Genomic DNA, 17585 nt, shown 5'->3' on the forward strand with positions numbered 1-17585 from the left:
TATGGCTGCCTTTGTGTTGACAGAGGATCGTGGTTTCTTCAATGCATATTTTACTTTTAAGGTCCTAGGAAGAATTGGACCTTGGGCTACCCCCTTCTAAAATTCACACCATAAAAACATTGAAATTTCACAAAATCCTCCGTCATTACTTTTATCGAGCTTTTAGTAGCCATCTCATGATATAAATTGGTTTAACACTTGAAATAGTTGGTTCTTCAATGACTTCCTGAAATGAATATTTTGGTCGAATCCCCATAACCGAAGCTAATTTGCAGTAGAAACTCTAAAAAAATCCAACTTCCAGTAACCCCCCGTGAGTTTTAGGTCTGGTCTAGGAGTTTATCACGTCCAGAAGTAGAAATTATGAAAACTTGAACTTCTGGTTAAACCTTGTTAGGGTTAGGTCGGATCTGGGAGTTTATCACGTCCATAAGTAGAAAATCTAAAAACTCCAACTTCATGTTAACCCTAGTAAGGGTTGTCTAGTCCGGGAGATTGTCATTCAGCAACAGATTAGGAAGCACAAGATGGACTCGCTTTCTTCAAAATGTTAAACACCCCCAACTCGACAGAAATTCAAGATATAAGCAATCCAGGTGAGTACATTCTGGGATACAGCCAAATCGAAAATATTTTTCCTGAATCATTGAGTCCCATTTCAACACTCACTTCAAACTACAATTTCCAAAACATTTTCACATGGGTCAAAAGAGACTTTGATTTTAATCAAAATTCACTAAAACATGTTGCATTATGTACATATGACCCTATCATTGGTGCATCAAACTAGTATAGCAATGAGAGCTTTCTATGCATAAAAAAACATGGGAATGAACAAAAATGTGTCATTATTGATCATGCTTTTGGTTCATGAAGAACGTGGAACATGAATTTGATGCATGGAAAAGTGATAAAGACCCTGAAATGTAAAAACCACATGAACGATGGGGCCTCAAATATTTATAAAGTGAGAAATAAAGGCCGGCAATAGATGTATACAAGTGCATCATCTTATCATCTCCATGTGTGAAAAGTGAAGGCAATAAATGTACCCAATTACATCCATCATATAACAGGTGAAGTTGTGTGTGGTGTAAATTATGAAGCAAGGTGCTACCACGCCACCCAAAAGAAAAAGGCTTAAGACAAAAGAAAGGGTAAGCTCAAGGTGGACCATAAGGACAACACTATGTTGTAGTCCGTCAATCCTTCATAACAGGTGTTGTTTTGAAGCATGTTTCAAAATTAACATTTACACCGGTCTCATCCGTTAGGAAAAGCCCAAAGCTTTCCTACTACTGCCAGAGAATACTATCTATATACTCTCTCATGCAAAACTTACAATGGCAGTTCAAATAATTTAAAGGACGAAGTTTCCATAAACCCTAGGCTTTATGAAAACAAAATAAAGCCTCATCACAAATCTTGTTTGGAAAGTAATTTTGGCAATAGAAATCTCTAAAATCAATTTCCAAAACCGGCAATAAAAATGGAAGCTCAAAAAAAGGTACCGATCTTGCGGATCTATCAACACTTATTTTTAGGGCAAAATGAACAGTCTAGATAATTTGTTATACTATACACTATTTTTAGAGCTTGAAATCCTAATTATTTTTACAACCATAATGTTTAAGCTGAGATGCCCGATGTAAATTTCTTTGAATGCTTGAATTGTAATTTTTAATAAGTTTTGAGCACGGAAGCTTTACGTACTTTGATAGGGCCGCACCCTTATCAAATCATTTTCCTGATTTAAAATTGTTTCAAATAAAAACTGATCAAAATACTCTAAATGTATTTTGGTCAATATGTTTTATTTAAAATATATTTTATCAATTTTTTATTTAATTCTCCATATAAAAATGAAGCTATAACCCAAATTCTAAGTAAATATAATTTTTAAAATATAAATAAAATTAACTTTTGGGCCTTGGATGAGGTCAGGTTCTAAAAGGTGCTCGTGCACCTTTTAACTATCCACAGCATGTGGGTGCAACACTAACCCTATAAAAAAATTATTATGGTCCTATTGGTGCAGTAACTGCAAATGAGGCTGAAATGAAGTTGTTAGCGCAAGATATAATGGTGGAAAATGTGATAGGTGGATTGTGGAAGGTGATTCAATGAACACCATTCATTGGTGTAAAAGTGAGATGGAGGATCCATAGCCTTTTGTGATGATTTGGGAGGAAATAACGGAAAGATGAGAAAATATTCGTATATGTTTATTGATAAGAAAAACGAAAAATTTTATATAAAGTTGTGAACTTGTACTATTAAAGTAAGGTGCACCCAAAAAATCCTCTAGAAGAGAGTATTCTGATGTTAGATGGCCCTCCAATTGATCAAATAAAAATAATTTCAAATCATAAACACTGTGCATTCTGATGTTATACCGGCTATATTCAAAATTTTCAAGTGTTTATAAATCTGTTCATTCCTTACCATTTTTTAAAATTAAAATTTGAAATTTTATAACTAAGTATGAGAATAGATTTTTAAGCCATCATAAATCTGCGACATCGAAACTAAATCTTCAAATGAATTTTAGAGGTGCCCATTACTTTAATATAAAGAGAGCACCTTATACAGACCTCACCCATAGTAAAGTTATGTTGGTGATGCTATGTGTGAAGTAGCTGCAAGGAGCAATAGCTAGTGGTAATTTGAATGAGGGAAAGGTGGGATTAGGGTGGGTGGAATTGGGGAAGGTGTAAAGGTTAGGTGATTGGATTATTTACATATGTATCTCGTGATTACACTCTTTGTGATTGTGTTGTCATTTATTTTTTTTATAATTGAGGGAATAATTAAAAATTATTACCTTTGTCCCAAAAGAGTAGCAGGGCATGGCGTAATTATGTCCTTTACTTTTACTGATAATCGAGTGATACGCTTTTATGTAAGTTTGTTAACTAAATGCTTGTGTTTAGCGCCTACATAAGCATCACCCGAAAGAATCACATCGTGCAGGCAACTTAGAGAGAGAGAGAGAGAGAGAGTGCAGCTTAGAGAGAGAGAGAGTGATGGCGGATGTGAATGAGAATGGTGCAGCTGTTTGCAGGGAGCCTTCATGGAGAGGAAGCAATCGCATTGTCTCTCTGGATAGAAAAGAGCCTGTATCTACCCATGAGCACCACTTCACGCCCAAGAAAAAGGTATGTGTAGGGCGGGCAATGAGCCCGGCTTCGTCTGGGCCAGCTCCAGCCCTAGGCCGGTTCTATTTCCCTTTGGCTGGCCTACGCCCGGCCCAAGTCCGGGTAAAATTAAAAGAGACTTTACGCATTCCACTTTCTCTCTCCTCTCAAACAATTTTTTTTTTTGTTTTTTTTTTTTTTTTTTTTTTGAACAAAATGTTAGATATTAATTAAGGAAAAAGTTTATATAAGGTTGCAACCTTAAAATGTAGTAGTAAAGATATACCTCAAAAATCTATTGGAAATGGTTGTTTCAATGTTGAAAAGCCCTCTAATTGTTCATCTCGACATCGAGATGAATGAATATGAAAAAAACAAATATTTTGAGTCCCAAAAAAAGTGCATCTTACAGCACATTGATTTTAACCATTCTTTTAGTTTATAATTTTATAATTAGATATGAAACCAGATTTTTAGATAAGAGAAAGGTTTCTATGCCTCCCCTACATCATAGAAGTTCTATCTTCCCCTACCATCCAGCCGTCCAATTTTGATCAAGAGACTCACCCACCGTTTGATTTTAGATCCGACGTCTCAAAGTTTTTTTTTTATATACCAATTGTATGAATATGAAATTTGGTATGTGTCATCTTCTCATTGGGGCGCACCTATAAAAAATATTAAAAATAATTTTTCGATAAAATATAATGACTAAAACACCCCTTGAAACTTTCAGGTGTTTTTTTGTCATTTTATTTTATTGAAAATATTTTTTTTATATTTTTCGTTAGTGCGAGTTTAATAGAGGAATGAACGCCTAAAATTTGATGTTAAAATAACTTATAAAAAAAATTGAAAATAAAATAATATTGAGATGTGACATTGTGATTAGGGCAATCTTAACCCTCTATTCAAAATCGACAGTTGGATAAAGTGGAGGATAGAACTTCTACGCTGTAGGGAAAGCATGGAAAGCTAGCCCTTTAGATAATCCTAAGAATTCTTTACCCCAAAATTACATATTACGATACAATTTAAAGACACACATTAATTGAATTATTTAAAATTGCAACCTTATAGAAACCACATCCATTAATTAATGAATCAAAAAATTACAACCGTACATGAAATAAAGAATTGCATGAGAGCAATCTTGAAAATAAAAATCTACGTCTCTCCTATCCACATTACAAGAGCTACAACTCTCTCATTTAATAAATAAATGGTCAACACTTGAGCATCAACTCCAGCCTTGGCTAGCTCATTCTCCGTTTATGACAAAATTAACATTCCATTCCTGAAGACATATTCCCAAAGCATCTTCGAAGCACACTGGCACTTCACAGCTCTCAAATCCTCTCTCTTGTAACTTCTGTTCTAGTGTTCAGAAAATCGATTCGGTTGGTCGAGGAAAGTTATTTGGGTGAATCTGATTAACTCTCTTATGTCCATCTCATTTTTTTAAAAAAAATAGAGGAAAAAATTATTATATATAAAACAAATAAAAAAATAAAGGGAAAAATTATTATATGTAAAATAAATGAATGAGAGCTAATGGTGAAGCCATTCAAGGAGATTTGACGTAATTAAACTTCAGAACATTGTTGTACAGCCTACTCACCTCGCCCATAGAATGAGGCCGAGTCTCATAAGAGTGTTCTATTCTATTATTTGACACCTCTCTCTCTCTCTCTCTCTCTCTCTCTCTCTCTCTCTCTCTCTCTAGGAAGCAGGATGGAGAAAATTTTTGGCATACGTTGGGCCTGGTTTCCTTGTCTCACTGGCCTATCTTGATCCCGGCAACTGTAATCCTCCTCTTACTGTACCCTTTCATTTCATGCTTCTCTCTTTCTCTAATGGTTTCATGGTTAGATAACTTTCTCTGACGGAGTCATTTTGTTGTTACAGTAGAGACGGACCTTCAAGCAGGAGCGAGTCACAAGTACGAGGTAGGATGAGAGATAAAATACTTTTTCTTTCTCTCTCAGATTTGAGTTTTAGTATTACCTTTTTCTGCTGAAACATAATATAATACGGTGCGTTTAACAGCTGCTATGGGTGGTGCTTATTGGGCTTATCTTTATTCTCATAATTCAGTCACTTGCAGCAAACCTGGGAGTCACTAAAGGTAAGGGGAAAGAGAGGCCCATTAATGTTTTAGGATTTAAGAATCCCCATATAGTATGTGATTTTTTTTATGTGGGTGATTTTGATTATCACCATATCCAACGCAACAGGGAAAAGAAAGAAACAAGGAAAGAGAGATGATAAGAGAAAAGTGGAAGCCAGGAAAACACATGTGTGGGAAAAAAGAGTGTGGGAGTTAGTATTCCAAAATTGCAAAAACTGAGTAAGGCCTGTCTTCCCCACTTAATTGCAAAAAAAATAAAAAAAAATAAAAAAAATAAAATGTTGGTTAATTCAGTGGCTCATAAGAGTCAGATTTTTAAAGTGCTAGTATGGGTGTTGGTGGTAGGAATCCAAAAGATAACGTGGTGATTATACATGGGATGCTACCACCACAACCCCAACCACTGTCAATATAAAGAGGTTACAATCCTTTCTATATTTCATATTTCAAATTGGGTGGTTTTGAGTGTATCTTAAAGTTTAAAAAAAAAAATTTCCGACTTTTGTAACATATTTTAATCCATCCAATTTTCTATCTAACTGTTAATAGCAATTGTGACCTCTTTATAAGAAAGTTATCGGCATTGTTGTACACGATCCCTTATAAAAGAAAAAAAATTATGAAAAGGGAGTTGAAAAATAAATGGAGGGAAAAGAATTTCCAAAAGAAAAAAAATAAGAGATATATAAAGATCGTTCTGAAAAACCCAAAATAAAAAAGAGGCCAAACAGGAGAGAGAGAGAAAGAGGAAAAGAATGCAAACAATAATCCTAGAGAGATGAAACCAAGGTGCTCTAATTAATTAAGTTGTTTTACGTCTACCCAAAAAAATAAAAACCCAATGAATAAATACCCATCCACAAGTGAAAAAACAGAAGAAAACGAAAATACCATTGACTACCAAATATGCAAAAGGAAACTAGACAGAGAAAGATATAATTTAGGTTAATTCCTTGAGAGAGAGTATAAATGTACGCGATTACCAAATCTTTGTGCAGGAAAGCATTTGGCAGAGCACTGCAGGACAGAGTATCCAAAGATTGTGAATTACTGCCTTTGGTTACTAGCTGAAGTGGCTGTGATCGCAGCTGACATACCCGAAGGTAACTACAACCAAAAAAAAAAAAACTGAATCAGCTTTCATTTAATGAACATACACCTCTTGAATTAATGTTTCTTGCTTTTTCTTTTTTTGAGTGAATTACGTAGAGACCTTAAAATTTTAGATAAAATACAAAAAGGCACGCTTTCTATGTTTTCCCTCCAGCATCAAACTTATATCCTTCCCCAATTACAATGTCACATCTCTTTACTATTTTTTTATTATTATTTTTTTTCTATAAACTATTTTGACACCAAATTTTAGAAGTCCAATTCTCTGTTAGACTCACACTAGCAAAAAATATGAAAAACATATTTCTAATAGCAAAAAATATGAAAAACATATTTCTAATAAAATAAAATGACCAAAATATAAAATAAAATGACCAAAATACCCCTAAAAGCTTCAAGGGGTATTTTGGTTATTATATTTTATCGAAAATTTATTTTTAATATTTTTTATAGGTTCGCCCCAATGAGAAGATGGCACGTACCAAATTTCATATTCATACAAGTTTTATAAAAAAAACCTAAAAATAAAATAATTTGAGACGTCGGATCAAAGATCAAACGGTGAGCAGCTCTCTTGATCAAATTTGGACGGTTGGATGGTAGGGGAAGCATAGATCTATAAGGGAGATATAGAAACCTTTCCCAATACAAAATGCTTTGTTTATAGGTGGTTACAAATAAGTTTAGTCAACCGGTTTTTGTTTTTTCAAAATTGCCCTTTGGTCAACCTAAATTTTAATTATTTTTTTTTTTTCGTTATTAAGGCATTGCCCCAAAATTTAAATCACATTCATTATTAAATAAATAAATAAATAAATAAATCAAAATTCAGTTTGACCGAGGGGAAATTTATGAAAAAAAATAAAAAAAAAGACAAGTTGACAGGACCTTCTTTGCGGTTATCGTATATAATTGGAGCATTTTGTATTTTACTTAAAAATTTAAGGTCATTACTTAAATCACTCTACTTTTTATTATAAAAAAAGTTTATATAAGGCTCAATCACTTTTGGAGTTTAAAATCTTATCATTAGAATGAAAACAGATTTTTGGGCTATCTTAAAAATTTTCGACACCAAAATTACGTCTAATGACAAAGTTTGAAGCTGCTCCTTACTTTGATTGTTTTATGACAAAGTTTGAAGCTGCTCCTTACTTTGATTGTTTTAGGTTGCAAGCTCATGCAAAACTCACCCTTTTATTATAGATACCATTTCTACTTATCTCTCTGAACAGTCATTTCCATATCTTTCTTTCCCTAACCAGTCATAGGCACGGCGGCCGCTCTCCAAATCCTCTTCCATATTCCAATATGGGCCGGAGTTCTCATCACTGGTCTCAACACGTTCCTCCTCCTCGGCCTGCAAAGATATGGGGTAACAATATTTTTTAAAATTAAAAGTTTTTATTTAATGTATGTTGTCAGGTTCTAGAGATTATAGCCTCAAATTTTTATCTAAAAGATAATCCCAGTATCAGTTTTGCTTGAGGGAGTAGATGGATGGTATACTCGCAGAAGAGTAAAAAATCTTTTGGGCTTCAAATTTTGAGGTGTTTAGTACTATTTTGGAGCTTTAAATTTCATAACTAGTGGTTAAAAATATTTTAAGATCGTCGCAAAAGTTTCCGACGGCGAAATTCTTTTAGAAAGATTTAGAGGTGCTTATACAAACCACACCCAAAAAGGAAAAGTGGGAAAAGTTCATTCGGTTTTCTGATCAATGGACGGGCAGTTACTAGGACCAATTGGACACACCTTTGGGTGATGTCTACTTGTGGTTGTCTTGCTCTCCCTCCATCAACATCCAAATTATCCGGCATGCCATGTGATGTCAACCGTCGGGGTTGAGAATGGCCGATTGAGATGAATTGTCCCTGCATTTCCTTTTATATATATATCAGAATTGGTAAATGAGGCCGCCTAAAACATATTTACATGGCCTGGATTCCATTCCGACCACCTTTTCCTGCTAATCTTTTTTTTAATTTTGTTACCCTTTGTTTACTTCTTTGCTTAGTACCTAGGGCTTGGCCCAAGTATGGAGCAGTTCGATATTTGCTGACATTAAACCGCCTTCCGTGTTAGAAACTTTTTGTTTTTTTTTAAATAAATGTGCGGATTGATATCAATAACATCGAACTGCTCTATATTTGTGCTACATTGACACATAAGAGTGGATCAATGTTGCCAATGTCGACGATGTTATGCTTGTCAATTTGTGATTAATTTTTTTGTTGCCACAAAGTTAAGCTTCTCAATTTGTGATTTTTTTTTTTTTTTTTTTGTGTAATTTGTGAACTAGGTTCGAAAGCTGGAACTTTTGCTGGCTACCATGGTGTTTCTAATGGCTGCTTCTTACATTGCGGAGTTGGCCTATGCAAAGCCAAAGGTATCACAAGTATTCACGGGCATGTTCATTCCTAAGCTTAGCGGTAATGGGGCTACCGGTGCTGCCATTGCTCTCATTGGGGCTCTCCTCTCGCCGTAATCGCCTCTCTCTCTGTTACTCTCCCAAGCATAGTTCGCAAGTCATTGTTTATTTGACGATTTTTAGAAAAATTCAACGTTTTTATAAAAACAGTTTTAAATGGAGACTTTATGAAAAGGTCGAAAAGAACCGCGTAGTTTTCATAAAACAGTTTAAAACGTACTTTTTCATAATAAGATTTACATCAGGCAAAAAAACCGTATTCTTTTTTATCTATATTTTAAAAAAAAAAGATTTGTGTTCCTGTTTTGTGTATTGCAGCCATTGCTACTGTCGTGCTTTTGAAAAAAAAATATTATTTCAAAAAAAAAAAACTAAAATACAACTTTTATCCCCACGGTATTTTTCAAAGCTACAGTTGCATATTGACGGTATGAATTTTTTTAAAAACTTCAACAAATAGATGCAGGTTTCAGTTGTCACTCTGGAAAATCATTATGTAAATGAAATATTGTTTATAGAAAATCATTTTGTAAAGTAAATCATTGGGAAAAAAAACATATACATGAAGATTTCTATGATTATTTGTGATAATTGTTTTTATAAAAATACTGTTTATGGTACAAATTAGAGCTCAAAACATAGTCTTTTACTGATGAATGAGAAGCAGAGAGTGTGACTATAGGACCAGGTAATCATTTTTTTTTTATTGTGTAAACTATAAACTTACAGAGTAAGTAATTGTACATATAGGATAAGTTCCCCAAACTTAATCCTTCAGCTTTGCTTGCTGTTTTTCCAAAAAAATGAAAAACCCACTTCAAATTATCCCAAATCAGAGGAAAAACCCCTCTTCAAACTATCCCAAATCAGCATCCCATCTTTTTTTTTCTCTCTCTAAAAATTAGTTAGGACCTCTTCCATTAGGTTTTTCTTTTTCTCTCTCTAAAAATCAATTAAGACCTCTTCCATTGGGATTTGTGAAGCCCATGACCTCTTTCTTCTTCCTTCTTCTTCTCTATAAACCCTAATGGCTATGAGCCTAGCCCTATTTTATTCTCTTCCTTTTTCCCTCTTCTCTCTTATCTTCCTTCTTCCTTCTTCCTTTTTCCTTTTTCCTTCTTCTCTCTCTAAACCGTAAACACAAAGATATGAAACCCAAATTTCTACAAGCCTCTTTTCAATTAAAGAAATATATAAAACTTTAACCATAGTTATGGAGTGACCATAGTCACCATACCATAATTAAATCATTGTAATGAGAAAACAAAAATCATGTATTTTTTTTGGCACCGGCTAAGTAGGTGTGATATTGAAGCATTTAATGAATAAATTTATAGTATATTTGTCACCGTACAATAGTTAAAGTATTTTAAAGAATAAATTTATATAGTATATTTGTTTTTGTATGTAATAAGTAGGTGCGATGTTTCTTAAAGTATGGTAGATTTTTTTTTGGTATATACTAGTTAATTATGTATTTAATATTAGATGATTGGATGAGAGTCACGAAGCATTTAATTAATTGACTTAATTATATTAGTCTAGTCAAGTTTTTATAGATGAATTAGTAATTGATGGCTTTGAAATAATTTTTATTGTTTAGAATTTCAAAATTTCTAATATTATAAATTTGTCTGATTTTTTTACTCCGATTTTTTTAGCCTAATTCGATATATTAGCGATATCTTTATATGAAGTATTTTTGCCAATCCGTATTTTTTACCAGATTTTTTCATCCGATTTTTTAAAATAAAAATAATTTATTTTTTATTTTATGGTGAGCCAATTTATTGATAGTCCCAGACTTGCTAACTGTGCTCCAAGTGTTTAACGACTCGGTTACTCAGATTCGGTTCTTGACGGAGCCTAATATTCAAGTACACTTGGATGCATTAAAAGTGTAAAAATAAAAAACTATATAAATGTGTAGCATCGATGCATGAAAAGTATACATGCAATTTAGACGTGCTTGACACTGATTTTTTAATTTTTATTGTGACAGCTTCAAAAACCTAACCATTTAAAAAATAGGTAGGTGCATGTATTCCCCATTAAATTACCTCCAAAAAAAAAAAAAGGTCAAGTTTTTTCTAAGTTAACGTTTTACTTTTTACATTTTGTAGCTCATTTGCATTTTTTAAGTTAGTTTTTAGTTTTATTTCATTTTTAAGGTTTCTATTTTATTTTTTAATATTTTTAAATTTCTTTTTATTTATTAGTGTTTTTGGCATTGTGAGTGACACAGCAGAGCCCAGACCCAGTCGAGCTATGTGGTTGGGACTAGGGCCGAGTCTAGAAACATTGCTCTATATAGGCAAGTGCTATGAAAATTGGCACCCCTAGGAGCGATGCAAATTAAAGGATATCAATATATAAGTATAGTAAAAGGAAAATGGTTTGACAGGGCTGCAGCTCTATCAAAATAAGTAAAGCCTCTTTTTATAGTTCACTGAAAATTGCAATTCAAGCATTGAACATCTTAGCTTGAACATTATGGTTGCGAAAAGAATTGAGGATTTCAAACTCTAAAAATAATGTATATTGTAACAAATTATTTAGACCATGCATTTCGCCTTAAAACTAACTATACATAGTCTGTAAGATTTGTACCATTTTTTTATTTTTAAATTTTATTGTCAGTATTAAAAAATTATTTTAGAGCCATAATGGAGATTTTGGTTGCCAAAAGTGCTTTCCGGATGTGATTTGATGTGAGGATTTATTTTGCTTTCATAAAACCTAAGCCCTATAGAAACTTCATCCATAATAAAAAAGAGAAATGATAATCGTTCCTATTACAAGAGAGAATGATGGAAATAAGTGTTGTTTTTTTCCTGTTGGAATTAAAGAACGGAAAATTGGGAAATTAAGAAGTGGTGTTGTTTCATGGAGATTGTTTTCCAGGATTAATAATGCTATGAAATATTTTGCAGGCATAATTTGTTTTTGCACTCAGCGCTTGTCTTATCGAGGAAGGTGCCCCAGTCTGTTCATAAGATAAATGTTAGTAGCAAAAGATTGGGCATCTCTCTCTCTCTCTTTCTTATTTTGGCTTCTTATTTCTTTCTCTTCAATAGTTAAATGATCGGAATCAAATTTGAGATGCAGCGTTGCTAACGTTAACTTCTATCCACTCGAGCATAACCTCATTTTTTATTGGTTTTTTATCTCTTTTTTTAGCTTTGTTATTGATTTCTATCTCATTTATTTTAGAGTGAATTACTTATAGACAAAAAACCAAATACTAAAAAACGAAATGAGTCAAGTTTGGGTTAAAATTATAATGAAAGTTGGTTATGGTAAGGTTTTACTTTTTTCAAAATTGCCCTTAAGTCCTATGATTTTTTTTGTTTTTTTTTTTTTTTCAATTGAAGGGTTTTGCCTTAATGTTTGGGGCAATGCCCAATTAGTCCGATGTTGGCGTCATCAGATTGTCTTGTATGGTACTCTTCAAAACAGTCCGAGGTTGGCATCCTTGGACTGTAAAGACGGACTTTTTTAAGCATTCAAAAGCAGTCCGAGCTGCCCATTCTCGGACCGCCCTCTCCGGTGCTTTTCAGGCGGTCCGAGGTTGGAATCCTCAGAACGCATTAGCTCATTTGTTTGCTAAGAAATACGGCAATCCGACGATACCAACCTTGGAATGCCTTCTGGAATGGGCACTGCCCTTTACAATAGGGCACTGTCCCTTACACTAGGGCACTGCAAATTAAACAAAATAAAATAAAAAGCGGTTCTTAAACCGAAGAGCAATTTTGGAAAAAAATAAAATAAAAATAAAAAGGATTTTCAGACCTTCCACGTAATTTTCGTCCAAAACTAGCATATTCTGTTTTTTTATGTATCCGTACATAAATTACTTTTTATTTTATGCTATAGCCATTTTATCTCTTTTTCCGCTTGAATTCCTGGATCAATGGATTCTCCCCCTCTTTCTTCTCTCAGAATGATTTATGCTTCAACCTGAATTAGATGTTCGTATGCAGAGTGCACGCAAATACATCTTCGTAGAGACTGGATTTCCACTTTTCCTGGCATTTCTAATCAATGTGTCGGTGGTATCGGTATCGGGTACAGTGTGCTCAAGGCAGCACATCTCCGATGAGGATGCAGATAGATGCAACAACCTCGATCTCAGCTCCGCCTCCTTCTTGCTCAAGGTACCAATCCCCCAAAATGGTCAGGTAGCTAGCTACAAGAAAAACAAGATTTGTGTATGTGTGTGTTTGTGTGTTAATATCAGCATTTGTAAACTCGACTGGTCAAATTGGGACCGGGTACTAGCCGATCCGGTTTCGTCCTTGGATTCTAAATTGGGAGGTTCTAAAACAGTCATTCAAAAGCCCGAAAGTTCAAAAAAAAAAAATTCCTCAAACTTCGAGACTAAGCCAAGCCATCGAACTTGACATTTAATGAGTAGGAGTGATTGTGATGTCCTTATAGTATATATAACTGGTCGCATTGTATACAATTCCGTAACAATTTAAGTTGATTCCGAATGGATAAACTCAATTATTAAAACTGTGGCGCTAACATTATTTGTCCTACATCCTACAGAATGTTCTAGGTAGATCCAGTTCTACAGTGTATGCAATTGCTTTACTAGCCTCAGGGCAGAGCTCTACGGTAACCGGAACTTATGCTGGTCAATTTATTATGCAGGTAGTTACACAAGAATAAAGAGTTTGAGAAGCTCTTTTGTGGTAGATGATTGTTTTTGGGGTTTCAAAGGAAGATAATTCGTTTTTGTAAATATTATGTAGTATTTTTTAAAAAAAATAATATATGGTATGTTGTTGTTGCAGGGATTCTTGGAACTTCGAATGAAGAAGTGGATGAGAAATCTGATGACAAGGTGCATTGCCATTGCCCCAAGTTTAGCGGTATCCATTATTGGTGGATCCTCAGGTGCCGGCAAGCTTATTATAATCGCTTCGGTGAGATAGAGAGATATCTTTTTTTTATTTTTTGTTAGTTTAGGAATCAAGGGTTTTTATTCTCATCCCATCATTGATGAGAGAGAGAGAGAGCACTTCCTTAATTTTTGGTTAAATGTTTGGGGGATCCCTTTCTTTTTAACCGAGGTCGCACCAAATATTTCGTTTATGATTCGGATTGGGTTGTGGTGGCAGCACCACTTGAGCTCCAGCTAAGATAGGGGTTCATCATCCCCCACTAAATTATCCAAAAAAAAAAAATGATATTCCATTTACAATAAGAAATTTTGGATTTGGCGTCGCTTAAATATTTCAAAAAATTGGTTTTCTATTCTTCAATGCATGAAATACAAAAATAGGACCTCCTATGGCAGGCAGCATCGTGATTTGGTATTACTCACATTTCCTCTTTTTTTTCAACTACCATATGTTCATATCAGCTTTCTCTCCATGTAGAAGAGAGAGAGAGAGAGAGAGAGAAATGATTTTGTTAATATATAATTTGGAATTTACAGATGATACTATCTTTTGAGCTGCCATTTTCTCTCGTCCCTCTGCTCAAGTTCAGCTGCGGCCCAACAAAAATGGGTCCCTACAAGAATTCCATCTATGTGAGTTTACTCTCTTCTACTCTACCAATGATGGTAACACAATAATTTTATATGGGGAAATTTGTCAAAATACACTTAGATATTAACTATTTAAAATCTTACCTATATATTTTGATTTAATTTCAAAATTCCCATCAAAATACGCATGATTTTGACTTTGAATAGAAGAAAAAATATATTATATCAAATAGTTTAAATAAGAAATGTATTAAGATAAATTTCCCTCGAAAATATTAAATAGTTAGAAAACTGGAGTTTGGATGTTGATATTTGATAGATATAAGAAAAGGGATTGCCTACAAAGAAACCATTTACATTTTGTACAAGGAGGTGACAACTAGTCCCACTTATTAGATGTCAAATTGAATGGTTTGGGTTGAGTCAGAAAGTCCAATAATTTTTATCCGAAACTTTGTGTCCAGTAAATGATACTCTTTCAACTGCCCATTTTGAAATCTAAGGGACAAGAAGGATTGGATGATTTATGTTCAATCATAGGATTTCAGTTGTTTTAGACACATAAAGAGTGTGATTTGACTCTTTCTTTTATTGTTTAAGGTCACTAGGTGGATTGATGAGGTTGTATTAGATTATAACCAAGATATTTAATGAACAGTTTGCACCTACACGAGTAGAAGAACTTTTGGAGTGAACTCATGTTTGTATTGGCAATAGTCTATGAAGTTTCTGTAAGGCCTAGGCTTTATGAAACCAAATAAAGTCTCACTTCAAATCCTTGCTTGGAAAGCACTTTCGGCCACTGAAATCTCTATAGTGGCTCTAAAATCAATTTTCAACACTGACAAAGAAATTTGAAACTCAAAAGCTCATACAAACTTTGTGGATCTTTCAAATTAGTTCCTTAGGGACTTCTTCACTCATAGTTGTTATTATTTTGTTTTGCAGATTGTCATCGTCACATGGATCGTAGGGTTTTGCATAATTGGAATTAATGTTTATTTCCTAAGCACGGGCTTTGTCCATTGGTTAATCCACAACCACTTGCCCAAGTTTGCATCAGTTTTAATAGGCATCATAGTCCTTCCTCTAATGGCTGCCTATGTTATAGCAGTCATCTACCTAACCCTAAGAAAGAACAGGGTGGTCACTTTTGTAGATGCCCAAGAAACCCTAGACCAAAGCCATTTGGAGAAAGGTGAAGAAGGCAAGAAAGAAGAAGAAGAGAAAGATATCCCCTATAGAGAGGACCTTGCAGATATTCCATTCCCTGAGTAGCATGTGTACCTCTTTTCGTTTATGAACCAACTGTCCCTAACAAGGGGAGATAGATATTAAACGCAGTAGAAATAGTAGTACTAGAAGTGATGGAACTTTGAATTGTAATTTTTGAGCCATTTTTTTGGTTATGCAACAAGAACATGGGAATCCATGGCCAGAGTTCAAGTTACAGATATTCTTCTTTGTTTTTATATCTGAGTCGCTGGCTGAAATTAAAAATGATTTGGAAGTGGGGAAAGACGGGTGACCTCCAAAGAAGCCCTTGTATAGAACCCATACGTACTCATCAAAAAGTATGAGACAATTCTACCTATATTGTTCTGATCCCTAAAAAGTCAGTTATAATAGAGTTATTAGATATCAGACCTATCAGGTTACTGTCAAGTCTGTATAAGATTGTGGTAAACATTTTGGCGGAAAGGCTCAAAAGGTTCCTAGATTCTTTAATTATGGTCCCTCAAGCAGCTTTTACCCAAAACCGATTAACTATAGACAGTGTCTTGGTAGCTCAAGAGTGTGTTCATTCTAAGATTCTAAGTGGAGAGCCGGGGGGTGGTTATTAAGTTGGACATGGAAAAAGCTTAGGATAAGGTTGAGTGAAGTAGTCTTTTGGAAATTATGAAGGTCTGGGGTTTGGGGATAAAAAGAGAAAATGGATTTTTGGCTGCCTCTCGTCTACATACTTCTCAATTCAATTTGATAGATGTCCTACTGACTTTTTCAAAGCTTCTACAGGACTTTGACAAGGTGATCCCTTTTTACCCTTTCTGCATAATGTGTATGAAGAGTGTTTTAGTCAGATGATAAATAATATGGTGAATAGGGGAAATTTTAATGGGTTTAAGATTGCTCAGGATGGACCAATTATTTCACATCTTCAATATGTGGCTGATACATTTTTCTTTAGTGAGGCAAATGAGGAGCATATCAAAAACATTGGTCTTTTTTTGAAATGTTGTGAAGTAGTTGTTTGTTTGAAGGTGAACTTTGCAAAAACATCTCTAATATGAGTGAATTGTGATGATCAGATGGTTGGTGTTTTGGCACGAGCTTTAGGTTGTAAGGTTGATACATTCCCACTCATAGACTTGGGTCTTCCTCTTTCTGATTCTTGATTAACAGTATGAACTTAGGATAAGGTTATTCAACGGGCTCAGTGTAAGTTGGATTTATAGAAGCCCAAATATTTGTCTTTGGGAGGTCCAGTATGGCAAATCTCCCTATCTATCAAATGTTTATGATTAAAATGCCAAATGTTGTGGTGAAGAGGATAGAAAAAGAGATGAGGGATTTTCTTTAGGGTACCTTTGGAGAGGAGAGAAAATATCACCTGTTGAGATGGGATAGAGTGTGCACCACAAAAGCCAAAGGATGACTGGGTATTAGGAGAGTTGGTTTGATGAATGATGCGTTGTTGTGTAAATGGTGGTGGCGTAGCCTTATCCTAAAGGATCAATTGTGGTTTAGGGTGCTACAGGCTAAATATGGTCTTAACAGGTTTGGGATGTCGTTGGGGGGTGGGAGAGATAATGCTGCAAGACCTGTTTTTTGGGAAGATTTATTTATGTGCAGATCACATATGTGTAGGGATACTAGATGGTGTACAGGTAATGGCTCGCCTATATCCTTTTGGCTCCATAATTGGAATAGAGAATGGTTGTTGAAGTTATCTTATCTTGAACTATTTTCAAGAGTTTCTAATCCTCGCATTTTAGTTACGAGCTTATGGGTGATAAGGTTATTTGGAATGTGCAAGTGCCATACAATAGAACTCCTGAAGGGGTGTCGTCTCAATTGTTATCTTTGTTGGCTAAACTAAACGAGGTCTTTATTCCTCGTGATACAGAGTGTGAGGTAGTTTGGGAAATTGATGACGATGGATATCTTTGTTGGTAGAAGAGTTCTTTATTCCTCGTGATATGGAGGATGAGATAGTTTGGGAAATGAATAAGGCTGGAATTTATTTAGTTAAATCAATGTATGCAC

General features: G+C 34.4%; 1 protein-coding gene across 1 annotated transcript; it reads left to right on the forward strand.

Moving 5' to 3' along the window:
* The first annotated feature begins 3026 nt into the window (after positions 1-3026).
* LOC18431855 (metal transporter Nramp7.2) lies at positions 3027-15768 on the forward strand. The gene is made up of 13 exons (XM_088850634.1): positions 3027-3158; positions 4864-4942; positions 5046-5086; positions 5187-5265; positions 6267-6371; positions 7647-7756; positions 8684-8865; positions 11746-11815; positions 12799-12972; positions 13370-13474; positions 13618-13751; positions 14258-14360; positions 15267-15768. The coding sequence occupies exons 1-13, from the start codon at positions 3027-3029 to the stop codon at positions 15594-15596; spliced, it is 1644 nt and encodes a 547-aa protein (XP_088706760.1). The 3' UTR covers positions 15597-15768.
* Positions 15769-17585: the final 1817 nt, after the last annotated feature.

Source organism: Amborella trichopoda, chromosome 11, assembly GCF_054954075.1.
Source record: "Amborella trichopoda isolate Santa Cruz 75 chromosome 11, AtrichopodaSantaCruz75HAP2 v2.0, whole genome shotgun sequence".
Taxonomy (NCBI): Eukaryota; Viridiplantae; Streptophyta; class Magnoliopsida; order Amborellales; family Amborellaceae; genus Amborella; species Amborella trichopoda.